Source organism: Serinus canaria, chromosome 1A (assembly GCF_022539315.1).
Source record: "Serinus canaria isolate serCan28SL12 chromosome 1A, serCan2020, whole genome shotgun sequence".
Taxonomy (NCBI): Eukaryota; Metazoa; Chordata; class Aves; order Passeriformes; family Fringillidae; genus Serinus; species Serinus canaria.
The window spans coordinates 36,043,463-36,070,081 of NC_066314.1; the positions used below are offsets into that span (position 1 = coordinate 36,043,463).

At 38.8% G+C, this 26,619-nt stretch overlaps 1 protein-coding gene across 5 annotated transcripts in view; it reads right to left on the minus strand.

The window, feature by feature from the left end:
- Positions 1-252: 252 nt before the first annotated feature.
- KCNC2 (potassium voltage-gated channel subfamily C member 2) overlaps positions 253-26,619 on the minus strand; it is a 98,381-nt gene continuing 72,014 nt past the window's right edge. The window contains exons 2-4 of one of the 5 annotated variants that reach the window (XM_030238050.2): positions 9,171-10,101; positions 6,628-6,795; positions 253-820 (exon numbers count right to left, since the gene is read on the minus strand). In XM_030238050.2, the coding sequence (XP_030093910.2) occupies positions 711-820; positions 6,628-6,795; positions 9,171-10,101 (1,209 nt within the window). In that variant the 3' untranslated portion in view covers positions 253-710. Of the gene's footprint in view, positions 821-1,882; positions 1,947-2,420; positions 2,774-6,627; positions 6,796-9,170; positions 10,102-26,619 lie in introns of those variants that run through there. The other 4 variants (XM_030238051.2, XM_018910433.3, XM_050983994.1 and 1 more) reach the window with 4 other exon arrangements.

Genomic DNA, 26,619 nt, shown 5'->3' on the forward strand with positions numbered 1-26,619 from the left:
TATATATATATTTTATGTAAAATATACATTTGTAGAATATAATTTTAATACAATTTTTATACTTGATGTTGGGTTTGCAACACTTCGAATTAAAAAAAAAAAAAACCACAAAATATTCTTGCTGCCAGAATTTTATTTCTGATAATACTTATAGTTTGAGGTAACAATGAAAGAAGACTGTGTGCTGTGAACAAAGTCAGTGATGTTTGTCTGCAGTCACATTTTTGTTATCAAAGTGAAAAGTAAACTTAGGACTTGGCATGTACACTACAATTCATACCAATTTAGGTCATGGCAAACTGAGAAAGCAAGGACTTATGCAAACCTACTCTGTTCAAATTTGTGACTTTTGCAATAGATGCCATTTGTATGACAGAAGTCAAGACAGATGTAGTTTACATCACTATCATTATTAAGCGTGTGTCTTTGTATGATCCACAGCACAGCTTACTGCAGGAACCAGGAATAATAAACACAGGGGTGGGGGTCTTTGCATGGAACCTTAGCAATGATGACATGAATTCAGCTTTCCTTGATATAGATAAAAACTGATTTTCCATGCACACACGTTTTATTTACACTGACTCATCAACCGCGACTAGTCACCCCTTCCTCTGGCAGCAGTAATTGCGAGCGGTCTTTCATCTTCTTTAACAAGCTCTGCTTCGCACGCAAAGTCTCAGTGACCTCCTCAAGGTGTGAGTCGTTTATCAGGGCCCATTCAGCAGCAGCAGTCTCTTTCCAGTACAGTCCTTGGTATGGCTAAATTCCATTGTCCCTTTTTCAGCAGTCAAAAATCCATGATAAATTCTGTACAACACTGTAGTTAATATAACAGCAGCACCAGATATTGTATTAATTCATTTGCTAAAAGCTGTTTGCAATTATCTCTCTATTGACAATATTTTACCAAAAGTAAATCAATGTACATCTCTAAATATCAGAAATGTATACTTTCATAACTACATTATTGTACAAGAATTCTGACATGCAGGTCATGCTATTGGGCTTGGCTATATACAGAAGAACATGTTACATGGTCAACAATAAATTTAATTTCTTTTCCTAACAAAAAAGTAAAACATGACAGTCAGGTATTATTCAACAATTTCAAGGATCACTTAAGATTTCAGTCATTATGGTCTACCCCGTGTAGTTCTAAAACTCTACAGTTTAAGGGTAATTTTTCCTCACCAGCCCAGAACCTCAAATTTGCCATTGCATTTGTCCTGTTGCATAAACAGAGGTTAATATTGAATGAAAAAGCCACTAGAGGAGATACAGTTTCAAAATTGTAATGAATGCTGGTTGCTGGGAGGCAGATTGATGCAATAGGCAACCGGTCAGTGCTGAAAAGCCGCTCAAAAAACCTTAGGAGTGCACACGAGTTAGTCTAGACGATACTAGCTGCACTTGAAAAATATGTATATTTCTATCTATACATGGATGTAAAGTCCATATGAAAAAAGAAAAGGAGAAAAAAGTGTTCTTAGTTCAACTTAAAAGAGGGGGCATTTTAACAGTATCTCTGTGCTTTATGGAGACAGATGGAGAATACAAGGAGACAGGTTGCAAAACAGACAGACAAACAACACGTAGGACAAAGCACCTCAAAAAACTTTGACTGAAGAAATTTTTGAAGCCCACTAGCCAGAGGTATAAGGCTGGTCAAAAACCCAACTTGAGAACTACTGCCCTCTTACAATGGTAAAAAAAAGCCCCCAGTAATTGCTTCAATTTTACTTGGTACTCAGCTTCTGAAAATGTTGAAGAACCCTGAAGTAGAGAAAATACTACAGTACCAAGCAGCACTTGCTAGCTTAAAATTGCAAGTCTGGATGGCGTTTACCTTTCTTGCATGTTTTGGGCCTTCCCCAAGCCATTAAGAAAGAGATCTGGCTTCTGCTTGCGTGTAACCAGTAATGACAACCTCTTTGCAGTTATCTGTGTGCAAACAACCGGAGACATTCAGAACTCTGATACAGCAATCCAGTACCGAAATAAGTTAATCGCAAAATAAAGTCGTTCATAAACAAGTAGATAGTTAAGAAATAAAGGAAAAGGTTAAACACAGAAAAACAATCCCACATGCAGACCAGTTTATCAGTGCTTTCATTTCAGCAGGATGGTAACAATGTGAGAACACACATCCAGAGCCCTCTGTGGTCTCCACGATCCGCAACACTGCTTGTCAGGTGATGGAGACAGGATGGTCCATGCAAATGAGCAGACCCTTCAGAGCAGACATCTTCAGAATGGATTAGAGTCACAAGAAATGGAGGTTCAATGGAGTGACTGATAATTACTTGGAAGCACATTATTTTAAGTAAATCTCCCTGAAAATATGCTTATTTATTGAATATATGGACAACAGCATCCACTAACTGTCCTTTTATTGCCACAGGAAAGTAGGACAATATAGTAGATAAAAGGAGAAATGCTACCTGAAGTAATCTTTAAAAGCCAAGGCAGGCAAAAATCTTCAGGTACCCAAGTGGCTTTTCTTACTACTGACAGTTGTATCATGCAGGAGTTAGACCATATTTGTGGAGCCTATGCTTAATGCTACATTTATTCCCAATATGTGGTAAACAGTATTTGATTTAATACTATGTAGCCGACTGACGCCATCTGGTTTACAAGATGGAAGGGATGGGAGACCGAGAGCGCCTTAGAGGACAAGGTGAGCTGTAGGGTGATGTTACTGGAGACAGTCGCAGAGCATTGCCTGTCAAGCCAGCTATGTTGTTTAAGCTTCGAGATTTTTCATAGCCTTGTATGAGAAAATGCACAGACATCAGTTGAATTCAGCCAAAAAATAGACAAAGACAAACAGTACAATGTAATGTAATCCAAGGAGCTATCAGGGACTCAGAGGGAATCTGCCTGCAAAAGAACTCAGTGCTGAGACACATTACTACCAAAATATAGTAATAAATAGAATTATTTACAAATTAATGCATCCACTTTTGCCCAAAAAAATTAAACAGACCACCACACAAGAGGTCTGACCTGCTCTTCCACATCCCATCTCACACTTAGTATCACACTGTGGGCTTCAGCAGGGTTGCACAGAGAGTAAGATAAGGGATCCCACCAGGGTGACTGAGCTATCTGGCTAAGCATAATCAAAAACTCATTAAGACAGACTACAGAAACTGTCAGAATTACATAATCTCTGCTACATTCAATTCCTAATATAGTACATTTTTTCTCTAAAATAAATAAACCAGAAACCAGATAAATTTTATACAGTATGTGTAAATCAGTTTTGCAGAGGACTGAATGATAGCATAAGAAGCTTTATCTTCAAAAATATTAACCCTTAGGCTTTGCTTCTAAATTTGAAGTCTAATAAGACAGCAGAGCTTGACGTATTTGTAAATGCCTCCTGAATGGCAATCTTAAACATTGAATTTGTGCTTCTTTTCCAGATGATTTGAACAAAATCAATGGTATTAATTCATATAAGCAAGTAGTAAATTATTAATCATTAAATGAGGCAACCACATAATGCTTCACAATTTGAAGGGAACATTGCACTTGCAGATATTTCTGTTCACATACACTGTGAGCTCTAGCTACCTACTTTTTGCTACTGTGGATTGTTTTCACTTCGTAGAGGCTATGCTGTAAACCAACAAAAAAACCATTGCTCTTCACTGCATCACTATCTTCATACTCAAACCTTTTCAGCAGCTGCTGAATAACCCCATTTGTTAGGAAACAGATCTGCTCATCAGCCTGAAGATATCAGCAAGGAAATACAACAAAGATTGAGCCAGGCAGGACCTTGCTCCTGAAGTGCATGGGTACATGCTTCAGTGCTAGCATGAGAAGTCTCACTGATTTCAGTGGTACTACTTATTTCTTTGAAGACAAGTATGCATTTAAGCATTTGTCAGGTTAAAATATTCATGTCTAATTGGCTTATAGGGAAATAATGAGACTCTTTTCCCCAGAAACCTTAAAATACCAACGACAGTAAAGCTAAACACCGCATGGAATGTCAGCAAGCTTTTTTTTTTTTCTTTCTGATTGAAACAGTGACTGGCTCAAATTCCAGGTCTCTAGGTAACAGACAGTTAATGGCATCTTTAGGAAAAATCATATCTTAGGCTCTCCCCTTACAACAATTAACATATTTCTTACCCCGAAATCTGCATACTTAAACCATACTTAAAGCAAATGTATAACCTCATGTCTGCTAAAACATTGTGCAATGTTCTCTCCAGATGGCAAGGGCAGGCTACACTGTGATACCACACAGAATTCTGATACATTTCTGAAACAGCCTACAATTTCTGAGTTTCTATCAGTATTTACACCGACTAGAAAGAATTAGGTTTGAAAAGGGAATTAAAGAGAAGCACAATGCTAGTGTATATATTTAAACTCCCTGTAAACATAAAGCTTATTAAAAAATCAAAATAATCAGGTAGCTTTTTCACATAGAAACTAGGAAAGTAGTTTTTAAGATTATTTTCTTGCTACTCTTCTAATGATAAAAGGAAAGAACTGAGAGAGGAAGGTGGTAATGATTATAAATAAAGTAGAAACTCCTCAAAAGTGAAAACCAGATGCACAAGATGAATAGTGAGAGATGCATGATCCAAAATCAGTACTTTTCAGGTATTTTAATGGATCAGGTCTGAATCAGTATCATCTTGGAGATGGAGATGCAAGAAGCTCAGAATAAATTATAATTGAACAACCAAGAATCAACCAAGGAACAAACCAAACAAGAAGAATGTATCAAAAGAAGGAAAGAAGGAGAGGGTAAAAATAAAATGTGAAAGTAGTAGACTTGATGTGTGAATGACATTCAAGCATTCAAACCCATTTGTATATTTGAAGATATTTTCTGCTTATGGGCTAACTTCCCCACTCTGTATAAAATACACTCCAAAGCCAGTGACTAAAACATTTCAGCCTCAACCGAGATTATCATCAGAGCCAGGCAAAGAGCACATTTCTCATCAAAAAACTGTCCATTCTGAACTCAAGCCCCAGTTTTCCAGTAAAAACTACAAAACCTACAAAAATCTCAAAAAATTCTTTTAAATCTATTTTTACAAATCAAAATGTTCCAGGATAAAATAGGTCTTACTGTTATATAAATATGTCTTTAGTAGCTGATGGGTAACTTCTTTTATTATTTCTGATCTGCTCTAGTCATGGTTACCACCATAACTTTGTGAGTGAACTCAAAAAGCTGATCATGCAAGATGCCATGGTACTCTACCTTTTTCAGGTGCACTTGACCTCCTCAAAGACTCTTAGCATTAGAGATATTTTAAATAATCCTGGTTGTTGAGAAGACAGTGAAATATATGCTCAGTGAAAAATGAAGTAAATTTGTGCAAAAACATGCTTGCAATGATTTCTCATTTAAGCTAAACATTATATACAGGAGTATGTAAAATGTCAGGGCATGGAATCCTACTCTGCAAATGCCATACACGTGGAACTGGTTGCATATCTGCCTTCTCAGCTTTAACCTACTGAGCTTATGCTTTGAAGTGCAAAAAGAGCATTGGCAGAACAACCCAAGAGAATTCCTTTAGATACATGGCTGGCTGGGACAGCTATGTTTGCTAAACACCAAGCAAGTTTGAAAAAAAAAAAAAAAAGCCAGAAAAATCTTGGGCAAAAATGTTTGTCCAGTGCCACACAGCTACTTCAGATGAACTCTGAGGTGAGCAACTACAGTTCAGCACTCAGGAATGCAAAATCTGTCTGAATGATACAAGGTCAGAGAAATATAATGCCAAGAAGCAAAATTTGCCAAGAAGCAAAAGCAGTTCCTATCTAAGGAAATGGGAAGATTACCACTGGCATGCTGATCTTAGGGCTGTGTCCTGATGTTAGGTTTGCAGCCACAGCCAGATGTGGCCTGCTGGTGTAGAAACAATGTGGGAGATGAAAGCACAAAACAGTTTTGCAAACTCCACCGGGGCGCTCCCATCCTACAGAGCAACAAGTAATCAGATTTGAAGAGGCTATATAACTAGAAAGGCATTTTTAACACCTTGCAAGGTTAAGCACTGTTTTACCACATAGCTGAATTATGAATTATGGCTGGGGTAGACAGTAATCTTTTAGTATCAGTGGCTGGTATTTCCAAGGGAAAAAAATAGTTTTTGGCATCATCAGCTCAAAATTTTGCTTGAAAGAAATCTAAATAGCATCTCAGGATATGCTTTTTTGTGTTCAGAAATGTTGCTTACTTCTGACAAGTCAACCTTTAAAGTGTATTCAGCTGTCAATTTTATTAAGAGCAGACCACAGATATAATATGATTAGTTTGTCTTTCAGAATGACAAGTTGTATTGAGTGATGAGTGGTTGAATGAGCGAGGTCTGAATTGCAGGTTTTTCCACTAGAGATTACAGGCAAATGAAGACACAAGCGAAATGAGGGTCCAACATCAAGCACATTTTTTGAAGACTAAAGGGGATGAGTGTTTCTAAAAGGAAAAGAATGACTAGGAGTAAAGAAAAAAAAGGTACATTGTGAATACAGTCTTTCCTCTTAGAGCATTGTGCACATCATTTTACTCTAAGGTTGTTTTTCACAAGCACATTGCTGAGTAACCTTTTATGATCTAATGAAAGAAGTCCATACCTTTCCTGATCCCTCCATCAGTAGCACACGTGTAATCACCTGTTGTCAGTAGGAAACATGTTCCCCCTCTTCTGTTTTTGTCTCTTGTACTAGAACGTCTGATGGGAGGGAGCCTTTCACCAGGTGAGAGTGGCTGCTCACTTCCTGCACTGTCTTCACCTGATAACACTGGTTAAAGCACCATGCCCATTTACAGACAATAATGAATGAGGAAATGAGACATCACAAAGAGCTTACGCTGAATGCCAGATATTCCCATCACTCAAAAAGTAGATATAAAGTAAATCATTAGAAGAAAACAAGATTGCAATTCATCATTAATCAGTACAAAATGGCAAAATACATACGTTTTGTTCAAGAATAAGTGATCTTTTGACTTTCCTGTTCTTCTTCTAAAATTTGTATAAAATTAGATCACACTAACATGAACTAAAAAATAACCAAACCAAGGCTCAGTTATTCACCTGCTCTGGACTGTAACTGGTCAGAATACAGTCAGCCTTGGATATTACAAACACTTATTTACTATTTTGGCTATCATTTTTGCTAAACAAGAGGTCATGTTAGGCATTTTTGTTTGGAATATATAGTTTAATGTTTTAAAGACAAGCCCTCACCCAGAAGGACTATATTTTCAATATTTGGCACTAGACACTTTATTAACACACTTGGCTTTCATTTCCATATTTATTACACTTGCACTGCTTGTCATCATAAGTACCCAACATTAAATGCTGTCTTGGTCTCTGTACTTTATTTGTCAAATGGCAAAACTTGTACCTCTCCTGATTTGTCACTCCCAAAGGACTCTCTTTTAAAATTATCTACCGTTTCAAATTCAGGCCACACTTCAGGAAAAAAAAAAATCTCTTCTCAGTACAGCACATAACTTCAGCTTCACCTTTGCATATAAACCTCAGCATGTTTTTTTTCTGAACTGGGAATGCAAAGGGCAGAATTCAGCCTTGAAGTTTTGCACAGTAATTCATAGTGACTCTAATAACATTCTCTATCAGAAATCAAGCTACAGTGCGTGATGTGAGCAGTGGCGCTACTGAAAAGGAAGATAACACTTTAAAATGGCTCCTTCTTGCATGTCTGCTTTCTCTCTAACTTCAAGGATTATAACCCCTTGTAAACAGAGTGTCTCTTAGTGAGAGACACAGCGATCACACTGAGCCATCTCCATTGAGAATACCTTTGGCAGGTCCTGATGGCATGAAAAAGTTGTTATCATTCACAGTTTAAAGATGCTATCTCAAAGTGGGTATCAGTCAAAGCACTGAAAAACTAACTATATTTTATTGTCAGTCTGAGTCTTTTCAAGTGTTTCCATCCTTTTAAATACATTTAGGATGTTCAAAACTGTGTTAATTTGGGAACAGTAACTCGGAGAGTGAAGCCGAGCTTCTCTGAACATAAATAATCTTCAGTAACAGAGCAACAGACCGAAGAAGGATATTGTTCAGAGATGGATTTTCCAGACTCTTCTTTTTAAAATCTATTTCAATTACTGAATTACACCAGTCATGAGTGGTTTTGCTATTATTATTCTTTAGCAGCTTTACAGCTGGAGTCTCATGACTGGTATGTGAGCTTTTAAACAGATTGTGTTTGGCTCAAGAATAAATACACTTATGAAACAAACAAAAAAATATTCTTGCTGCTGAACTATTTAATTATACTGAGAGGTAAAATTTACTCTTTAATTGCAACAGATTTGGAACATGGAGCAGTGGCTTGGAGGGACTGAGGCTATCATTTTGTATGCAATTTCACTGAGTAAAGCACAAAATACTCCTTATTCATCATTTGGAACTCTAACAAATAAGGTAATAGAAATCACAAAAATCAACTGTAATAGCGATGATGGTGCTAAGGGCTGTCATTTTCTTATTTCTTGACAAGATTTACATGAGCTATGCTAGTATAATTTAATGAATAGTAAATATCATGCAATGTCTCATCTAACACAGATGAAGGAGATTCTTTTAGCCAGGGAAGCAGAATGCCAAATGGAAAGAAAACTAGAAAGAAAATTTCTTCCTATTTCCTTTGAGTGCTGGGCTTTGGATGTAAAGCACCTGCTCCTTTTAAATGACTGCTTCTTTGTAGGATCTTGCTTAACAGGCCACGATGTGGCACAGGCAAAGCTGACACAAGAGACAGACACTGAGGCAAAACACCATGGAGTCCAACAGGGTGGGACACGGTGGCTGCTCAAATAGTCACAGTCATGCAGAAAAACAAGAAACATCCATACAACGCAACAAACAACAGGCAAAAGAAAAGGTTGATATCATCAGCAGGAAAGCATTCTCAACAGAGCAAGCAAAACTGTATAGACCAGCTACATAGAGGTTTGGGAACATCACTATACCTATTTTTGTCCTCTATGAGACTGACACACGCAAATGTTGGAGGGGAGAAGGGTGGGAGCTACATCTTCTCCTGGCAGAAAGACTGGCTGCTTTCTGACCCCTACCAAACATACTGGTCTATAAAGTGTTTTCAGAGGACATGCATTTCCAGTGGGGTCCTACCTGATGATCTGTTGTGTTCCATCAGCTGGTTGTCCTTGCCCAGGCAGATGTCACCCTGCGTGCTATTGCAGGCCATGTTCAAGTCTGTCTTGCAGAAGGTGGGTGAGCTGGCTTGAGGAGCAGGAGGGATGTGCTTCTTTCGCTTCCTTGGCAGTTTCTGCTTTGCCATGGCCAGGGAGTAGTACATCCCAAAATTGTTAACTATCACAGGCACGGGCATGGCTATGGTGAGCACTCCCGCCAGTGCACACAGGGCTCCCACCAGCATGCCTGACCAAGTCCGTGGATACATATCCCCATATCCCAGGGTGGTCATGGTGACTACAGCCCACCAGAAGCCGATGGGGATGTTTTTGAACTGCGTGTGTTCACTCGCTGACGGGTCGTTAGGCTGGGCTCCCACCCGCTCTGCGTAGTAGATCATAGTGGCAAATATCAAAACACCAAGTGCCAGGAATATTATCAGCAGCAGAAATTCATTGGTGCTGGCTCGCAGAGTGTGGCCCAGCACCCTGAGGCCCACAAAATGCCGGGTCAGCTTGAAAATCCGGAGGATCCTGACGAACCTTACCACCCTGAGAAAACCAAGCACGTCCTTAGCAGCTTTGGAGGAGAGCCCACTCAGGCCTACTTCTAGGTAAAAGGGCAGGATGGCCACAAAGTCAATGATATTCAGGAGGTTTTTGACGAATTCAAGTTTGTTGGGAGAAAAAATAACACGTACTAAAAATTCAAATGTAAACCATACCACGCAGACTCCTTCCACGTATGTCAGTGCAGGATCTGTCTCAATCTCATACTGCAACACAGCTTCTGTCCCGTTGAGGACCTGCTCAGTTTTGTTTATAATAGTGTTGAAAGCCTCGTGTGTTTCCAGGCAGAAGGTTGTGATTGAAACTAAGATGAAGAATAAAGAGGCAAAAGCGATGAACTGAAACACAAAGAGATAAAAGAGACATCAGAACCACACAGGTCTTCACATTACTACAAATTATGTCTGCGTTTATAGTAAAACTTTTTTATTTATAGTAAAACTTTTACTCATTCTTCCCCAAATGGCTGACAAATTCATATGCATAAAAGTTTCCATCCAGGCCAGACAAGAGCAGCAGACAGCTCTCACACACAGGTCAGGAGTCCAGGAGCAGGAAAGGTCTTGGCAATGGATTTTGTCAGTCACGACAAAATGCAACTCATTAGGGAAGTGGCAACGAATTCTTTAATCTGTGCTAAACTATCTGAAATTGCTTCAGTTGTCAAGGTTCCTTTCAAGCAGTCCCTGTACACACCAACCACAGCAGCACTTACACACGTCCAGCTCTCTCCCAGTGGAACATGTGGGCTGACCCTAACAGTCCTGAAATTATGGTTCAGAACTCACGCCCGTCTTGAAGAGCACCTCACAGGGATCTAGGAGAAGATCCAAACTCTGGGTTTCCTTTAGATTTTCAATGATTTACAAATACAGGGTATTTACTGATAGAAAATGCATTCTGTGTTACAGGTAGAGGTGGTTGCACAGCAGGTTTGTAGTCATCCATCACTGATTCTCTCAGGCTGCACTAAAAGTAAGCCTTGCAGAGCCTCACACACTGTGGTGGCAGAGCTTTGTCACATTCTTAGGATCCACAATCTTGCTAACCAGGTTACAAATTCAGGGCAGTCCAAACAAAAAGGGAAATATAAATGCAGTTCTAGTAGAGGCACGTGAATTGATAAAATACAGGTAAATAACCTGGAAACAGCCATCAGAAAAGAATATTTAGGACTTTAAAAGGACAGAATGCCTGATCTTCAACTCAGCCATCACAGACAAGCATTGAATAACAGAGAACATCCAGGACAGGATCTCAAAAATTAACACTGAGCCAAACAGCTAAGCAGGAGAGAGATTTTCTTACTCTGAGGAATATACACCAAATGAAAAGGTGTTTTGACGTCAGCTGCTCCTTTGCTACAATATGACATCACAATGACATTACAAAATATTAGCTAGCATTCAAAGAGCAGTGGTGTGGTACATAAATAACAATAGTTTTAATTTTGAATTTCCATCTTAATACACATTTTATAGCCAATTTTATTCTGGGGGAAAAAAAGCTTTCTGGAGACATGATGATTTTTTAAAGTGTTAGGGGCCCAAGGAGGCAAAAACCCTCTTTAGATGTCTAAAGAGGGTTAAAAATATCTAGTAACTAGTTACCACACTGAAATCTTGAATGTCATTGGAAAAATCTAGTTGCAAGGCAGACAAAATAACAGCCATAAGCAGGAATGCCTCTGTTCTGCCACTTTAATCCAAGATACAGCATTGTGGCAAGACTGATTTTGTGTACATTGGATATCAGTGACTGAGTTTAGTATTAGCATTCATATTTAGTGCTGTGTGCCACAGGAACTCATTGGGGCTCGTACAATACTGAATGCTGGTATTTTTCTAACATGGAACACTTGTTAGACAATAAAATATTGTCTCCACAACCTGTAAGGAGAATTCCTTTTATTCTGGAAACAAGCTTAAATTCGCAGTGCAGGTCTGGCAAATTTATTACATTCAGATTCACGAGCTGGATCTATGAAAAATCCCACATAACTACCTATATCAGATATTTGCAGGTTATTTATGGCTTCCTTTTCCCAGTCAAGGAAACAAAAGTTATTACACCATGCCCTACAATTGCAAACACTCTAAATCTGTTACCTTTCAAAAAGTACTGACTCAGAGACTGAACTGAACACTTATCACCCAGTCTGGACTTCTAGCCACAAGCTAAGCAAACAATCTTACACTGTCTGATTTTTACTGAACAGGCTTTTCTGCCTTTGCCTTCACTACAAAATTGCTGCATGCTCATAGCTCACAGCACCTGACACCAACAAACACAAAAAAGCCTCAGCCTTGTATGAGACAACTTGTGAGAGTCAGCAAATACAACCACATTTATAAAACCTAAGTGAATTAATCTCAGCAGATCTTTGCAAAACTTCTCCACAAGAGAGACAGAGAATGTATCAGACTCTAAGCCACTGGTGGGCTAAGAATGACCCTTGGGTGTCTCCTAGAGCATCCTCCAAAATCCTTCTACACCGTCAAGGATGGAAAAAGCAAACAAATCTTTGGAGGCTGAGTCACTGAAGCTAAGTCAGCAGCGTAGTTTGTAATTTGGGAGGGAACTTTTGACAGATAAAATTTTGGGCAACCTCTTCAACAGCAACACTGGTGATTTCAGACAACTGTGAATTTTTTTTTGTCTAAAACTACATTCAGCCTAACCAAAATAAAATTTACCAGCAACTAAATAATTTAGCAACAACTCAGATAAGACAAGGATTAACTGTGCATTCAACAGTGCAGTGAACCGAAGAGTATGTAAATAATTACCACTGTTTTCTGGACTGTATTTCAGAGTCCATTCAGGTTCAGAAACCTTCTAAAAAAAGCCAAATACCACGAGAGTAACTACAGGTACAACTGCCTGACAAGCTATCTATTACTGTTTTGCTTAACATTGACACTGCATTGACATTGCACTTGGCAAGGTAGATTGAAATTTTTAGCTGTGCACCTACATTCAGTGTTTGATTATCCCTAAAGGAAAAAAACATTCAGTCATGCCCAAAATCTGTCCTAAAGACAGTCATGTTCCAGAGGTTAGAACAAAGGCAAGAAAACACTATCAGTCTGGTGACAGATTTCTTGGTAAGCCTGCAATAAGCATTCATAGAAATGTAAAACAATAAGATGCACATATTTTGCCATGCATATACACGCCACCACTGATTTTGAGCAAACACACACATTCCTGTTATCTCTCATTGCATTTGGTTTTAAATTGCCCTTGGATCAGGACAGAGCTCGCATAGCACCTAGCAAGATGAAGCCTCATCCACAAGAGACCCACACTGTTGTTGCAATAATTAGAGGATTCAGAGAACATGCAAGAAGCAAATGCAAGGACCAATGCAAGCAGGAACATTGTGTCAGTCGAACAAAAAATGCCTAGGGATTAACCTTATATTAACAAAGATGATTTGTTAGTATTATGTTACATATCAGGCAGTGTGTTGAAAAGATTTTCATACACAGCTGCAATGATGGAAACTAAATGAAGTCATGTGCTATCCCCATTTTATGCTTTCCTTCTCCTTCATCCTAATTCCAGCTTCTCTAAAGTAATTAGCCTCTAAAAATACCTCCATTTTTGTCATGTGGGCAAACACCACATTTCAGAAAAAGCCAATACACATTTGAACTCACAGATTCTTTGGTGGATGTGACCAACCAAGTTCTATTCCTCAGTCCTGCAATAGTTCCTCAGTCCACAATAGCTAGGGTAGTGCACACAATTTTCTGTTTGTTTCCTTTTTACTCTTATGAAGCACAAAAATCTAAAAGGAGTTAGCTTGATCATTATTTCAGAAAGGTTACACCAAGAGACAATTTTCTGTTTGAATTATTAGCAACCTTTCACTGTGAGAAGTTCTGAAAACTTTGGTTTTGACTAGTTGCAAGACAAGTTCAGCCTTGGTAGAGAGCAAAACATCTTATTCTCCCCTTTTTTAAACTAAAGATTGTAGCCCTAAAAACATTTTTTGACAGTCTTCAAAAAAAAAGCTGAAGAAAAATTTTCAAATAGTATCCAAGTAATTATGATATTTTTCTCACTTCTTAAAAAGGTTTTTTGGGTTTTTTTTTTAAGTAATTGCTTCTTGTCCGCTTCAACGGATGTGATAAAATTAACTTTCTTCATTTAGGTTTTCTTTTTTCCTCCTGAAGGAACCATTTTTCTAAATGACAGAATGGTTGTAGACACACTCTGGGGCCACTGTTTTGAAATTGAAATTAACACAAATTGAATGAATAAAAAGTTCAGTCCATTTCTGCCAGAAGAGAGCAGTTAAAAGTTACAAAAATGTTCAGTATGCAATAGACAGCATGTAGAGCATTCCTCATTGAGCAGTTAAAGCTCTCAGTAGGCTGCTGATTCCCTCTGCTCACAGTTTGAAGGCAGTGTGCACCCAATTTTGTTCTTGTGTGTCATTCAGACAGCAGAGATTCCATCTCCCAGCTTGTCTAGTTGACAGGATCACCAGCCAAGCTCTGTTGCTAAGTTCTACTAATGTTCACAGGAAGTGGATTAATCATCTATAACTTGATTTTCAATGAAGCACATAAATCTAGTGTGAGGTGCCTGCAGATACCTTGTTGGAAGTTATAACGAAAAATTTATGATTTTTACTCAGAATTCATTCAGTGTTTCATGGGGGACTGAGTAGCTCAGAATTTAAAGCAATTTCAAAACTGATCACCAGCTCCAGAGCACCAAATTGAGGAGTCTGTAGATTAGCAGAACTTTAATGAGTCCAAAGTCATGTTTTACCTTGCACATGGCTCCTTAAGTGCCTTGAAAAGTTAAGGTCACTAAAAATTGTGGCTGCAAAAGACCTGACAGCAGTCTTACCTGATAGGCCATGTCTGGATTTCCCAGTAGGAAAAGGCACAAGGTCAGAGGATGCTGTGGCTCACATCTGACCCACAAACACACATTTCCTTTCCAAGCAAACCCAGTCATGGGACTGGTCATTGTCCTGGGATGGAGCCAGGGCCTTGCTGAGCCATTCTAAGGCTCAACAGCTTAGACAGAGCCCAAACAAAGCAACAGTGCAGAGAGAAATTGACCCTCACACTCAGTGTACTATACATAGTCATAAAATCAGACAGACCCTCGTCCATATTTAAAATAAGTTTCTTCTGTCCATCCCATGCCCTTAAATAAGCAATTATTTCTACTCAATTATTTAGTGCTCCTAAATGGACAGGTCATAGTCAGTGAAGAGGTTAATGCACAGCAAAGTGTTAATAGTCACAGTCATCCTTACTTCTTGCATCATATTTAAGTTTTGAATGAAATCTCTCACCATATTTCACTGTTTTCCCAAAAAAATATAACCCAAAAATAAATATTTCCAAAAAAAATAGATATATGTATCTTGTCTGGATACAACTTGTTCTGGGGTTGGATCTCAACACCTCCTCTTTCAACTCCCCTCACTGTGTAATGTATATTTTCTATTGTGAGCATTTAATAGCAGCTTTTAAGAATAATTTAGTTTGAGTTACATTCCAGGACACAGAAGGTTTGCCCTTGACATACTTGACAATGGAAAAAGAAAATGACTGAATATTTAACAAGCCCCTGAAAATACACTTAATATTCTCTAATGCAGGTACAGAACTGCCTTTAAAGAACTAAGATCAAAATGTTGCCTTAAATGCATTTCTTCACAGGCACATTATGAGATTTAATACATGTGTGTTGCTAGAACTTGAAATGATTTTAAAAAATCAATATTCCTCCCCACCACTCTCACAGACTAAAATACAACTATAAAGCATCCAAGAAAAGAGACTTTGATGTATTTTTTCCTAAAGAAACTACCTCAGAGGGCTTGCTCACTATTATAACCAAAATCCTACTTTCATTACAAAAGGTAAGAGCTTACCGAACAACTTATTTCTTCTGACCAAAACAACAGTGGAGGAGTTTCTGCTCATGGGTTCTTTGCTTTCCCAGATCATTCATGTTAACTAGAATCCTCAAAACTGGGAAACTTCTGTTGGGCAACAGAAAACTGGAAAGCAGTATTTTTTTGTAACACCATACTCATTTTGATAAATAAAAAAAAGTCCAAACTTTGGAGACTTAAAAATTATTCCCAGTGATGTCTGTTGACATCTGTTAGTTTAAGCCTCATCTTTTCATATTTCAGAATATAAAACAAATTATTTGAAAAAATAACTGATTGAGTTTCTTCCTCACACTAAGCCTCTGACCATAAAAAGTAAGCTGATCTATGCATTACATGCACCCAGTCTCACTGACTGCAAGAACTTAGTCATAAATATGCATTACAAAATTTTACTTTACAAGTTTTCTTCACAAGTATTTTAAGACTCATAGAGCTATTTCTTAGGCTAAAACAGTTAATAGTTGCTATACCAAAATTATATACTTCCATCATAAACATTATAAGCTGATATTGATTTTTTTCTTTTTCTCTCTCAAGGTTCAGGAAAGAAAAGCATTTTTTCCTATAAATATTCCACAATTTTTTCCTGTAATATTTTCCAGAAAGCTTTTTTATTCTTTCTGGAATTCAAACTATCAGTTTCTGAAATCCCCCCAGCTCTGCAGGGGGACTGAATGAGACCCAGTCAAACTGGGAACAGAGCCAAAATCACGTACTGCTTCTAATCAGTCCTAACTAACTTGCAATGCTGATTTTTTAATCTAGTTTTATAGCTGCTTAGTCATATAAAACCAAAGTCTCAAAAAAAAAAAATCCCATAAAAAATCCAATACATTTGAGGCATTTGGGCATTCAATGAGAATATGACTCAACTGTGAATGTTACTTATGCAGAAAAAGAAGTTTCATTTATAAAGTACATGGCATGCTTCACTCAAAGTAGCAACTAACCTTGGCAATGAAATCACAGAATTAGATACCACTTCCAGCTTTAAATAGAGTTCTTTTTGTTTAGATTTGACAGATTTTCCTCATTTCTGATTTCAACATGATAGATTTTTTTCCCTCTGTTCAATTCCATCTGGCTATCAGGAGACTGTTAAAAATCATAATGTGATTTCAGAACGAGCTCCTGTGATGAACTTACCTCTCTATATAGTTTAATGCTCTGTGTGGCAGAACTTGGAACTTTAATGTGCATTTTACATAAACCCAAATACCTCACCAAAAATATCATCAGTCTCTTCACAACTCTTTTTCTCAAAGCTGCTATTCTTCCTTAGCTGTGAGTTGCCTTTGGAAAACTATCATTTCATGAAAAACTAAAAAGAAGGCAAAGTCACAAGTTTTTATGGCATGATGCATTTTCAGTGCACTGTATCTTGATATATTTAGTAAGAAAACAAATATCACCAAAGGCTACTAACCAGCCTACTGACATTTAAACTATAAACTCAAGACAAACATACTATCAATTAACTTCACCACTCATAAATCATAATCTCTCACGTTACTTCTCTCCAAAGATTAAGGAATTGATAGAGACATAGCATTTTAAATAAACCATCAAAGGACAAAAAAAAAAACCATGATAAATGAAGTATCAGGCACTAAGACCAATTTTATGTCTTTAAAAATCCGTAAGACATCCTCCTTTTCGGGAATAATGTAGAATGTCAGCATTAAACTGGTTATTTTAATGTCTCCATAAAGATTTAACAGCCCAACCTCAGCACTCTAATTGAGAAACTCTGGCCATGACAGTATCTCAACCAACATCAAGCCACAGTTAGAACAGTTCCTGCCAATATTTTTGTTTTTATCCTACAAAAGATAGGTCTACTCTTTTCAAATCCCCAGTACAGTTCTACCTCATTTGTACCCTCTCCTGCTAACAGCATTTGGCATTCAATTTAGCAGTTAAACTGCAGCTGTTCCAATTCTACACATAGTCATAACTGAATGAAAAAAAACCCTGTATGTCAATACATTTTTATTGGTACACTGTCTAAGAACTGCCTATAGCTAATATCCTATGTGTAGATTTATAGTGCAGTTGTATTTATAGCTAAGTGGCTACTCTCTGTATGTAGTAGGGAAAACACAAATGTTCTCTTGCTTGCTCATTCTTTTCTCATTTGTTATAGTTTTAAAAAACTGTCGTTCTTCATTACCAGCTGGAGCACCAATAAAAAGGTTATTAATGGATCCTTTCATATTTAGAAATCCAGGCACAAAAGTCACTCTAACTAAGCTGTTAGGTAAATCAGCAGTCTAACACCAGTTTGACCCAGATATATGTCTGACTCAACAAATCTTAGTCACACCTACATTTTAAAGCAGATCATACAGAAAACCAGAGTTACAAATCATTCTGGATTTTAATTGCATTTACTTGATATATATCTTTCTAAAGAATTCAAAAACTGATTTACAAAGCTACCCTGATTTAGACATATGCTCTCCTGCTCAGCATGGAAAACTTTTTCCTCTGCTAAGTAACTGGAATGAAGACTTGAGCATGAATTTCAGTGGCAGGACCACACCTCATGCAGTGGGATTCCCGAGGACAGGACTGATCTGCTGCCCAGGACATTCCCTCGTACTCCATCCCGCACTGCCTACCATCCATGAAGATTACTAATTTCCTAAATGACCGCTGTTGTTTCCCACTAGGCAAATCAAAATCATCTGACTTCACTGTCCCATGAGCAGCCAAGTAAAACATGTCACACCAACACACAACATACATCCCACTGCACCTACTGCCTCTTGGAGACTCAGCAGAAGCCCTTGAACAGCAATTACACTGCCTCCAGAAGCTTCCGCTTCCTTTCACTTGAATTTATGAAGCTGGCTTCACTTGTGATTTTTCTGAGCTGTGACTGTTGCAGCAATGGTTTTGGTTTAACATCTAGCTGTGTGCATTATTTTAACTAGACTTGGCATTCATGTTCTAGCAATCATTTTTTAAAAAGGCACAGCAAGGCTCACTTTGCCCTTGTCTTACTGAAAAGGTCTGCACGGCTATGCGGCTTGATAAGCAAACCACTGCCACTCATTCATTAAACATTGCTATAAATCAAACAGGCAAAATATTTATAGCAGCTGCAAAAATGCAATGGATGTTCTTCCCAGAGTCAAAGCAAAGGTGAGAAAAAGAGGAATTCACAGCTTGTATCCTGGCCTGGTATAAGACATTCAGAGGTTTCTTATTGCTAAAAGAACATATTCCAAAATGAGCTAAAATTGTCTGAAGGGAAGAAGAATGCAGATTTTGAAGTGCGCATTTCAGCCAATCCCTAATTTACATAATGTGTCAAATTAGCCTCTCTGTTTGCTTTGTTGCCCTTCTCTAGACTACCTGCTGTTCACATCATGACAGGAGAGATTAGGCTCTGGGACATGGCAACTTGAAATACTGCACAGGCAGTATCTTTCTGCACTTGATTTATCATGAGAAGTTCTCATTTGCCTCAATGGGTCAAAACTGGAAAAAAAATCTTCAGTATAATACTATTTATTATTAATAGACTTTTACACCCATGCAGACAAATGGAGAAAAGAGAGGCATTCTTAATATAAATTAATGAAAATCCTATTATAATGTAGTTTGCCTAGTACATAAATCTCACATCCATTAAAATTACAGAAACATTTTCATCTGTATCATTTCCATCTCACTTAAGCACTCAGGCTCATTTATGTCTATGTTTCCTCTCCCTGAAAACAAGTCTGATGGCCTAATTTAAAATTACACTTGGGTGAATTCAGAAGAGATTTTGAAGCTTGACGTCCATTAAAATTTGTCATAGAGCCCATCCCAGATTCCATCAGAGAAGCCTTTTCACTAACTCATGTAACCTCTTTTTGTTATCCTGAAGCTAATCAAAACATTCTGGAATTACTTACTAGTTTTCCAGGCCTGTGTCTTTCCTGTACAACATAATAAGACTTCTACTGCCAGTGCTGGAATGAAAACTACTAAACTACTTCTTAAAAATTGAAGGGACAGAGCCATTTCCTAGCTACTCAAAAGTGTATGCAAAATCCTCAAACTGCTGATTAACAGGTCTCATTTGACTGGAAGCTTTTCCTTCCATACACTATTCAAGTAGCACTGGGTTAGTTTTTCATAGTAAAAAAATAGATTTGATACTAGCTAGTACCTTTGCTTCATGATTGCAACTTAGTTATGGGAAAGCAAAACCATAAGGAATAGGATGCCCAGAGTATGGCATTGCCTAACCCTTAGTTGCTTGGTAGGACAGTCCTAATGATGAGCTTCCAATGCAGCAGGCTTTGTGGAGTAATCCAGGCTTAACAAAAGCAAATCATGACCACAGAGACTTCTGCCTGTGGCTTCTTGCAGGAACTGCCACAGTTGCAATCCTGTAGAGAAAACCTCCCTGCCACTTGCACTAGCAGGGCGACCATCAGCAGGAGCAGCTTGACTCGTGGCAGAGCACACAGTCCCAAGACTCAGCAGTCTCCAGCCCCCTGGTTCTACCTTGAAAATCCTCTTGCAAGTACAGATTTTTTTTCCTCCCCCCTCAGATGTCATGAGTTTAACTCTTTCTGCATTTCCAGCTCCAATGTGTCCCTGCCCTGGTACTTTCTCTTCCTGTCCTTCCCTCCCTTTCTCAGCCCCAGCTCTGTTCCTCAGGTTCACTGCTGGATCCCAGATTTCCTTCCTCTCTTCTTCTGAGCAACCTTATTTGTATATATCTTATTTGTATATCCAAGTCCTATATCTCTAATGATAATTATTCTTTAGTTCCATATGCAGCTCTCCTTCCAGAGCTGATGTGCCTCTGCTCTTCCAGGCCCCAGACTCAGCCTTCATCTCACATGCTACCTGGCTGTTTGTACCCAGGCCACTTGCTCAGTTACTTTGCTCAGTTTGTTAGTCTCAATCTCCTAATCTTTCTACCTCACTCCACATTTCTGGACCTTCATGCTCTTGTCCTTTACATAAATCACAAACACCTTCCTGTTTTCCATCTCCAAAAGTAAGGGATTTTCCTTCTGCTCCAGTGCTGATACCACTCCATGGTCCCCTGGTCCAGCCATCCACTGTCACATGTCTTTTCTCCTCATTTCACAACCTCATCAGGATTTTTATGCCAGCCTACACTCCCTGTGCAGCTTCTGTGACTTTATATTTGTATCTGAAGGGCACATGTGCCTGGAAACTCATCTGATTTTTCCAACTGAATTACTGGTCTAATGAAAGATATTTTTTCTTTCAAACCTGGTTTGACTTTGAGATCAAGGCTTCCTCCCCTGCATCAACTAGATTCCAGGAAAATGGAAGGGAGCATATATGCTGACCCTAATTTTAAAACCCTACCTTCTAATAAAATTAGAATAGCTCCTCTTCAGAGAAATATTTATGTATTTCTATAGGTAAATCACTGGACAATGTATAAAATAGAAACAGTATCTCATCTTTACCCTTTTCCCAGGCCAGACAGGACAGCATCCTTGCAACTTCTCCATGAACTCACACAACCCTCTGAAAAGTCTCAGTATTTTTTTTTTAAATAAATATTTGAGATACTTAAATCAATGCACCTTAACACTATGGTACAGGTGAAAGAGTACCAGAAGTACCTGGAGAAAAATTTCAGGTCAGAAGGGTGTTTTTATGAGAGAGGGAAGGGTAAGACTGCTGAAACTCCTGAGCTTGAGGTATGTGAGTATGTTTCAAGTTCACAACACAATCACATAGATCAAAGCTAAATTTAGAGACCGTGAATTATTCATTGCCACTGTAGTCAGCTAGGCTTATCTGAACCCTGAGAAACCAAGCATATCACCCCAGACAACACGAGTTCACATGTTTTTTTCAGATCTTTTGGCTCCACGGTGCAAAAAAATTGCATTGGTCAACCAGTTACTCAGAATCTTTTGAAGGATTTTTGAAAGATAGGTAAATAACTATATGTAGCCTGCTTCTACTTTTTAATGCATTAAAATTCCATTTAAACTTGTCTCCAGGAATGAAGAAGTGACAGCTCAATTGAGCAGAGAAAGCAAATGTAAGAAAGAGAAAAGCCACCAGTGAAACAGTTATTAGGATACTCAGACAACTGTGACATTCAGATTTCAGTCTCTGTTCAAAGCAGACACTTGAACTGAGATGAACGATAGTTCAAGGCTCTCCTCTAGAACCTGGGAGAAGCATATGAAAGAGATTACACAAGTTTATGAGAGGGATTATATGACACTGGGCCTGTGATAAGAGAGGATTGGACTCAGAGACCCAAGAGGTTCCCCCAGCCCCTTGTCCCCGTGAATATTTCCAAATCCAATTTACATATCTATTTAATACACAGATTATGTTCTAAGCTATTGCCATTGCAAGCATTAGCACCGACTCTGAATAGCACCATTTCAAATGTATTCCTCTTATTTAGCTTAAACATTCTCTTAAGGCTTCATCACCAGTTTGCCCGAGGGACTGACACTAATACTGACACTCAGGGCTGGACTAATCAGCACAAGGACAAATTCCATCAAGGCTGTGCATTATCCTGCTGAAGATTCCTTCATTCAAGAGCTTGCTGTTGATGAGCAGAAGCTTGCTAGGAACAGAGGGGAACCATACAGGACTTGCTTTGTGACCTCAGGAAAACCCAGGAATGAATTCCTGTGTCAGATCTGTCAAGCCACCATGGCATATTTCTTCACAACCAGGTTCTGATATGGACAACAGCATTCATCCCAATCCAGCAGGCTTCAGAAGAAGCCTTCCCAAAATGCCAGGGAAAGCTGCTGTCTGTCTACTGCTTGTGACAACTCATTTCTTTCAGAGGTATAACAGCTATTCAGAAAATAAATCTTTGTCTTTTTGCTTGTGATTCCAAATGCCACTTATTTTTTTAACTTACATTATTAGCTTACTTAGGAAAAAATAATACTGAAATACACACAGCAGACCTATTCCAGGATCTTTTCATTACATTCTCCACACAAAGGAGTGTGGGAAGTAATATAAACTTAATATAACATAGAAATTGGATGTTCTGGATGTCCAAAATTCACCTACAGTAAAGTAACCAGCATTAAGAAGCACTCAAATTATCATGTATGGGTCAGAGTGAACACACCATTGAGCTGCTTGGGGGAGATGTTTTTCTGTGCAACTAGGGTTTTGGGCAAGCTAAAGGCAAAGAACTCTGCTCTGGTTATCTTTACAATTGGCTGGTATTTTTATTTATTTATTTATTTATTTTATTTATCATTTTGGCTGGTGTCTTTCCAACGATTGTCACAACAATGAAAGGCAATATTTGCAGCATTCAGTGGACACTTTGCATTAGGGGAGTTCTCTGGAGAGCATTTCTGTGGTGAAACCAGAGTTAGGAAATCAGGCAGTAAAGGAGAACTTTGACATGTCTGGAGACCTTGCCAATGATTATGCACAAAGGGGACCATGGGAGAATGAACTGCCACTGCTCCCACTACCAGGCAGATTATGCTCACTAGAGACCTTCTGTGAATGTAATCTGCAGAAGGAGTGGCACGCAATGCTGCACTGAGGCACACTTTGCAGTTTCTATTTCCAGTTTAAGTTCTGCATGGCTTATTTACTGCTGGCACTTTCCTTTCAAGACTAGTTACATCTGCCTGCATACTTCCCGTTAAAAAAAGAGCAGGTTACTTGTACATGGAATTAAAAGTGATGTCACTGATGAAATATGCATGTAACATACCAGCAGAAGGTGGTCACTGGTGGTGTTCATGGGGCAAACCAAAAAAATTAGCAGGGTGCCAGTGTACTTAACAGCCTCCTAAATCCACTTCTTGACCATTAAGACTCTTTGTTCCTTAAGATGTTCCTTCAGAACTATAATAAAACTGCATTAAAACATCAGCTGTGGGGTTTTTCTGGAGAGGGGAGAGTTGTTTATGGACTGAAACTACTTGGACAGATGATGATCATTAAAATTGTTTAATGCTTATCACTTGCAGTGTTCAGGATTACTTTGTCAAGCAAGAGCAGAGACACATTAATTGACTGTATGTAACAAACCATAAAGACTGTGGGAAACAGGAAAACAAATGCATGAAAGGATTCTTTCTAGTTTGCAGCACACAGCAGACAGTATTCATTTTTAGGAACAAAAGGCTGATTCTTCCTTTACTGAAGGAGATGCTACAATATAAATGTTAGCCCAGTCAGTCAGATGCTTCCCCCGCCCTCAACAGATGAAGAGCTCAGAACAAAATCATTCAAGACTTTGTGTGCAAGATTTGCCAAGTATTCTATGTCTATAATTATATTTGCAGTACAGGTTACTTACAAATCTCTGTGTTTGACCCACAGTTTTACATCGCTGCCCTGGGGCATGTCTCTCAGTTCAATTATGAATTTGGCCCCTGGGGAGACACAGGGTGCCAGGTGCTAGGTGAGCAAGGTACCAAGACTGAGAGTATCATCTCCACCCAACAAATGGAAGAATCTTGTGACTGAGGGAACTTTATCACTGCGATAAATACATTCATCTGATCTCACAGCAGCTGTAGTGACTCCCATCTGTGAACCCAGTCTTCTCTAGAGGAAAACAATGAAGTTACTTTCTAAGTTAGTACATAAAGAGTCAGCTATACTGAATACTTTTCATCCTCCCCAGCTGAAATACTCCAGAAAGATTCATGATACCACTTGTACTGAGTGGGCTTGGATTTTGAATCCCATGTGCCCATAGTTCTTCCTGAGTCTGAGCTCAATTCCATCCCACCAGAGAAAGAGCAGGCAGCTCTCAGGCCACAACACTATTACAGATCGTACCAGTACCAAAAAGAAGGACTATTTCTAGCTTCCTCATATAGAACAGAGATAAAAAACATTAAAGTTCAGATAAAAATAACCTGTCTCCCACATCTCTGCAGTCTGGTTGCATTCGAGACCTTCAGGCCTCTCACTTCTCTGTCACTGCATTCATTTAATCTGGAAATGAAAACTCCCTAAACTGTGAATGACATGAAGTTATAAGTGAGGGTGTTTGGATACGTCACTGTGCTTCAGTTGTTGTTTTTTTTTTCTCTTGGTCCTTCACCTTCATTCAAGTAAAATTGAACCCTCAGTTTCTGCACCAGTACCACACAGGGAGGACACAAAAGCAGTGCCTGGTGAAAGCCATGAGCAATTCCAGTACATTTCCAGCTCACTGTGAACATTTGGAGGGACAGCACTCTGCATGGCATGCAGGATCTTTCACTGCCAAGTTCTTGTGTGGAGACAAAGCTTCTGTCTCAGGCAATACAATGGATGCCCTCAAACCTACAGACACGAATAACTCTCTTCTAGTAATATCTTTCTTTAAGCTGAATGTGGACATTGATACAGACTTAATGCATGAATAAAGCACTTAAATATTTCAAAACTTTCTGTGGCAGTGGATCTTCCAAGAACACTAAAAACTGTCAAACCTTTTCCTCCCGTAAGTCTCAATATATTTCTGGGTGGGAGGACATAAAGAAGTGTTATACAATACCTGGAAATGTTCCAGTTTGAAGAATTATAATGTCTGGTCAACTCCCTTAGTTCTAGCACATCCTCTGCACACTGCTACTTCAATTTCTAGAATCATGTAATACAAGAGGTGAAAAGCTGCTATTATTAAGACAAAAACTGCTCATGACATTTTCATGGGGGATTCCAGTCTCCTCAGGAAAGAATTTAATTTCTTCTCTCCCTCTCACCCCCCACAAAAGAGGTGTCCCACCAAAAAAATCCAGTATCCAGGAGTCCAGATGCTCATGGGGGTGATGGAAGATCATGTTAAAGTCTCTCAGGAGTCAATGTGTGCCCAAACTGCAGCCTTCCAAAGTGAAAAGTCCACCCAGCTGAGAGGTCCACCCTTCCCTGCCTTCCAAAGAGCTAAACAACTTCAAACCACAAAATTTATTTCTAAAATGTTTTTGTTTTCTAGTCAGCCATAACCATTATTTTATCCCAGTTCCCAGTGAGTAAGATTTTCTAACTGTAGCACCCCAACATATTCTCTCTCCATCTCTTCTTTCTGCATCAAGCACCATCTGAAGTGACAGACAGGCAGACAATGCACCAGCCTTTTCAAATCCTACTGGGAAGCACATGTGAAAGAGAAGTATCAAAACCATCCAAATCCACACACAAAATATAATAGCAAGCAATTAATTAACCTGTCAAGAGAGAAGCAGACATTACTGTTCTGATGAGCTTTTTAGATTGTGGGTTGTTTCCTCTTGCCAGGTGCAGCAGCTGCAGTACTAGAAGGGGGGAGCTCACAAAAATACTACACTGCCAGTCCAGAACAAAATCTGGCCTTCAGACAAATGGCCTGGCCAGGCACTCAGCTCAACTCAATACCAGAGCTTCACTCCAGAAGAAATCAGACAAAGCAAGGGTGAGCCTTTTGTATGGGTTTGGGCTTTTCATTTTCCATGCTGTACAGCTGGCACCAATACTATTTCTATTGAGAGAAAAAAAAAAAAAAAAAAGAGCTATCTGGAACTCAAATGGAACCAAATATATGTAGCTATTTAGGCTCAACTCTGTGAAATGCTGAGCACCTCCTGCAGTGGAAACAGCTCTCACTGTTACCCACATTAACACAAACAGCTTTCTCTTTTGGCCCAATCTGCAAAGACTTTCTGGGATTCAGAAAATTCTCTATGTTACATGAGGTTACATCACTACCAAGATTAAGAGGGTTTGTTGAACTTGGCCATTACACAAGCCTCCTTATTGTGGGGCCTTTCTTGTTCATAAGTTCACTGTAGTTTATTCATAAGGTGAATGAGTAGGAAGCAGCCAATCCTTCAGGTACAGATAATTGTGGTGCAAAGTGCAGATAGCTATTCATTGGTGGAGGGGGGAGAGTGGGTGGGTTTTGGTTTGGGTTTTTTCTTTTAGATTTCAGCCA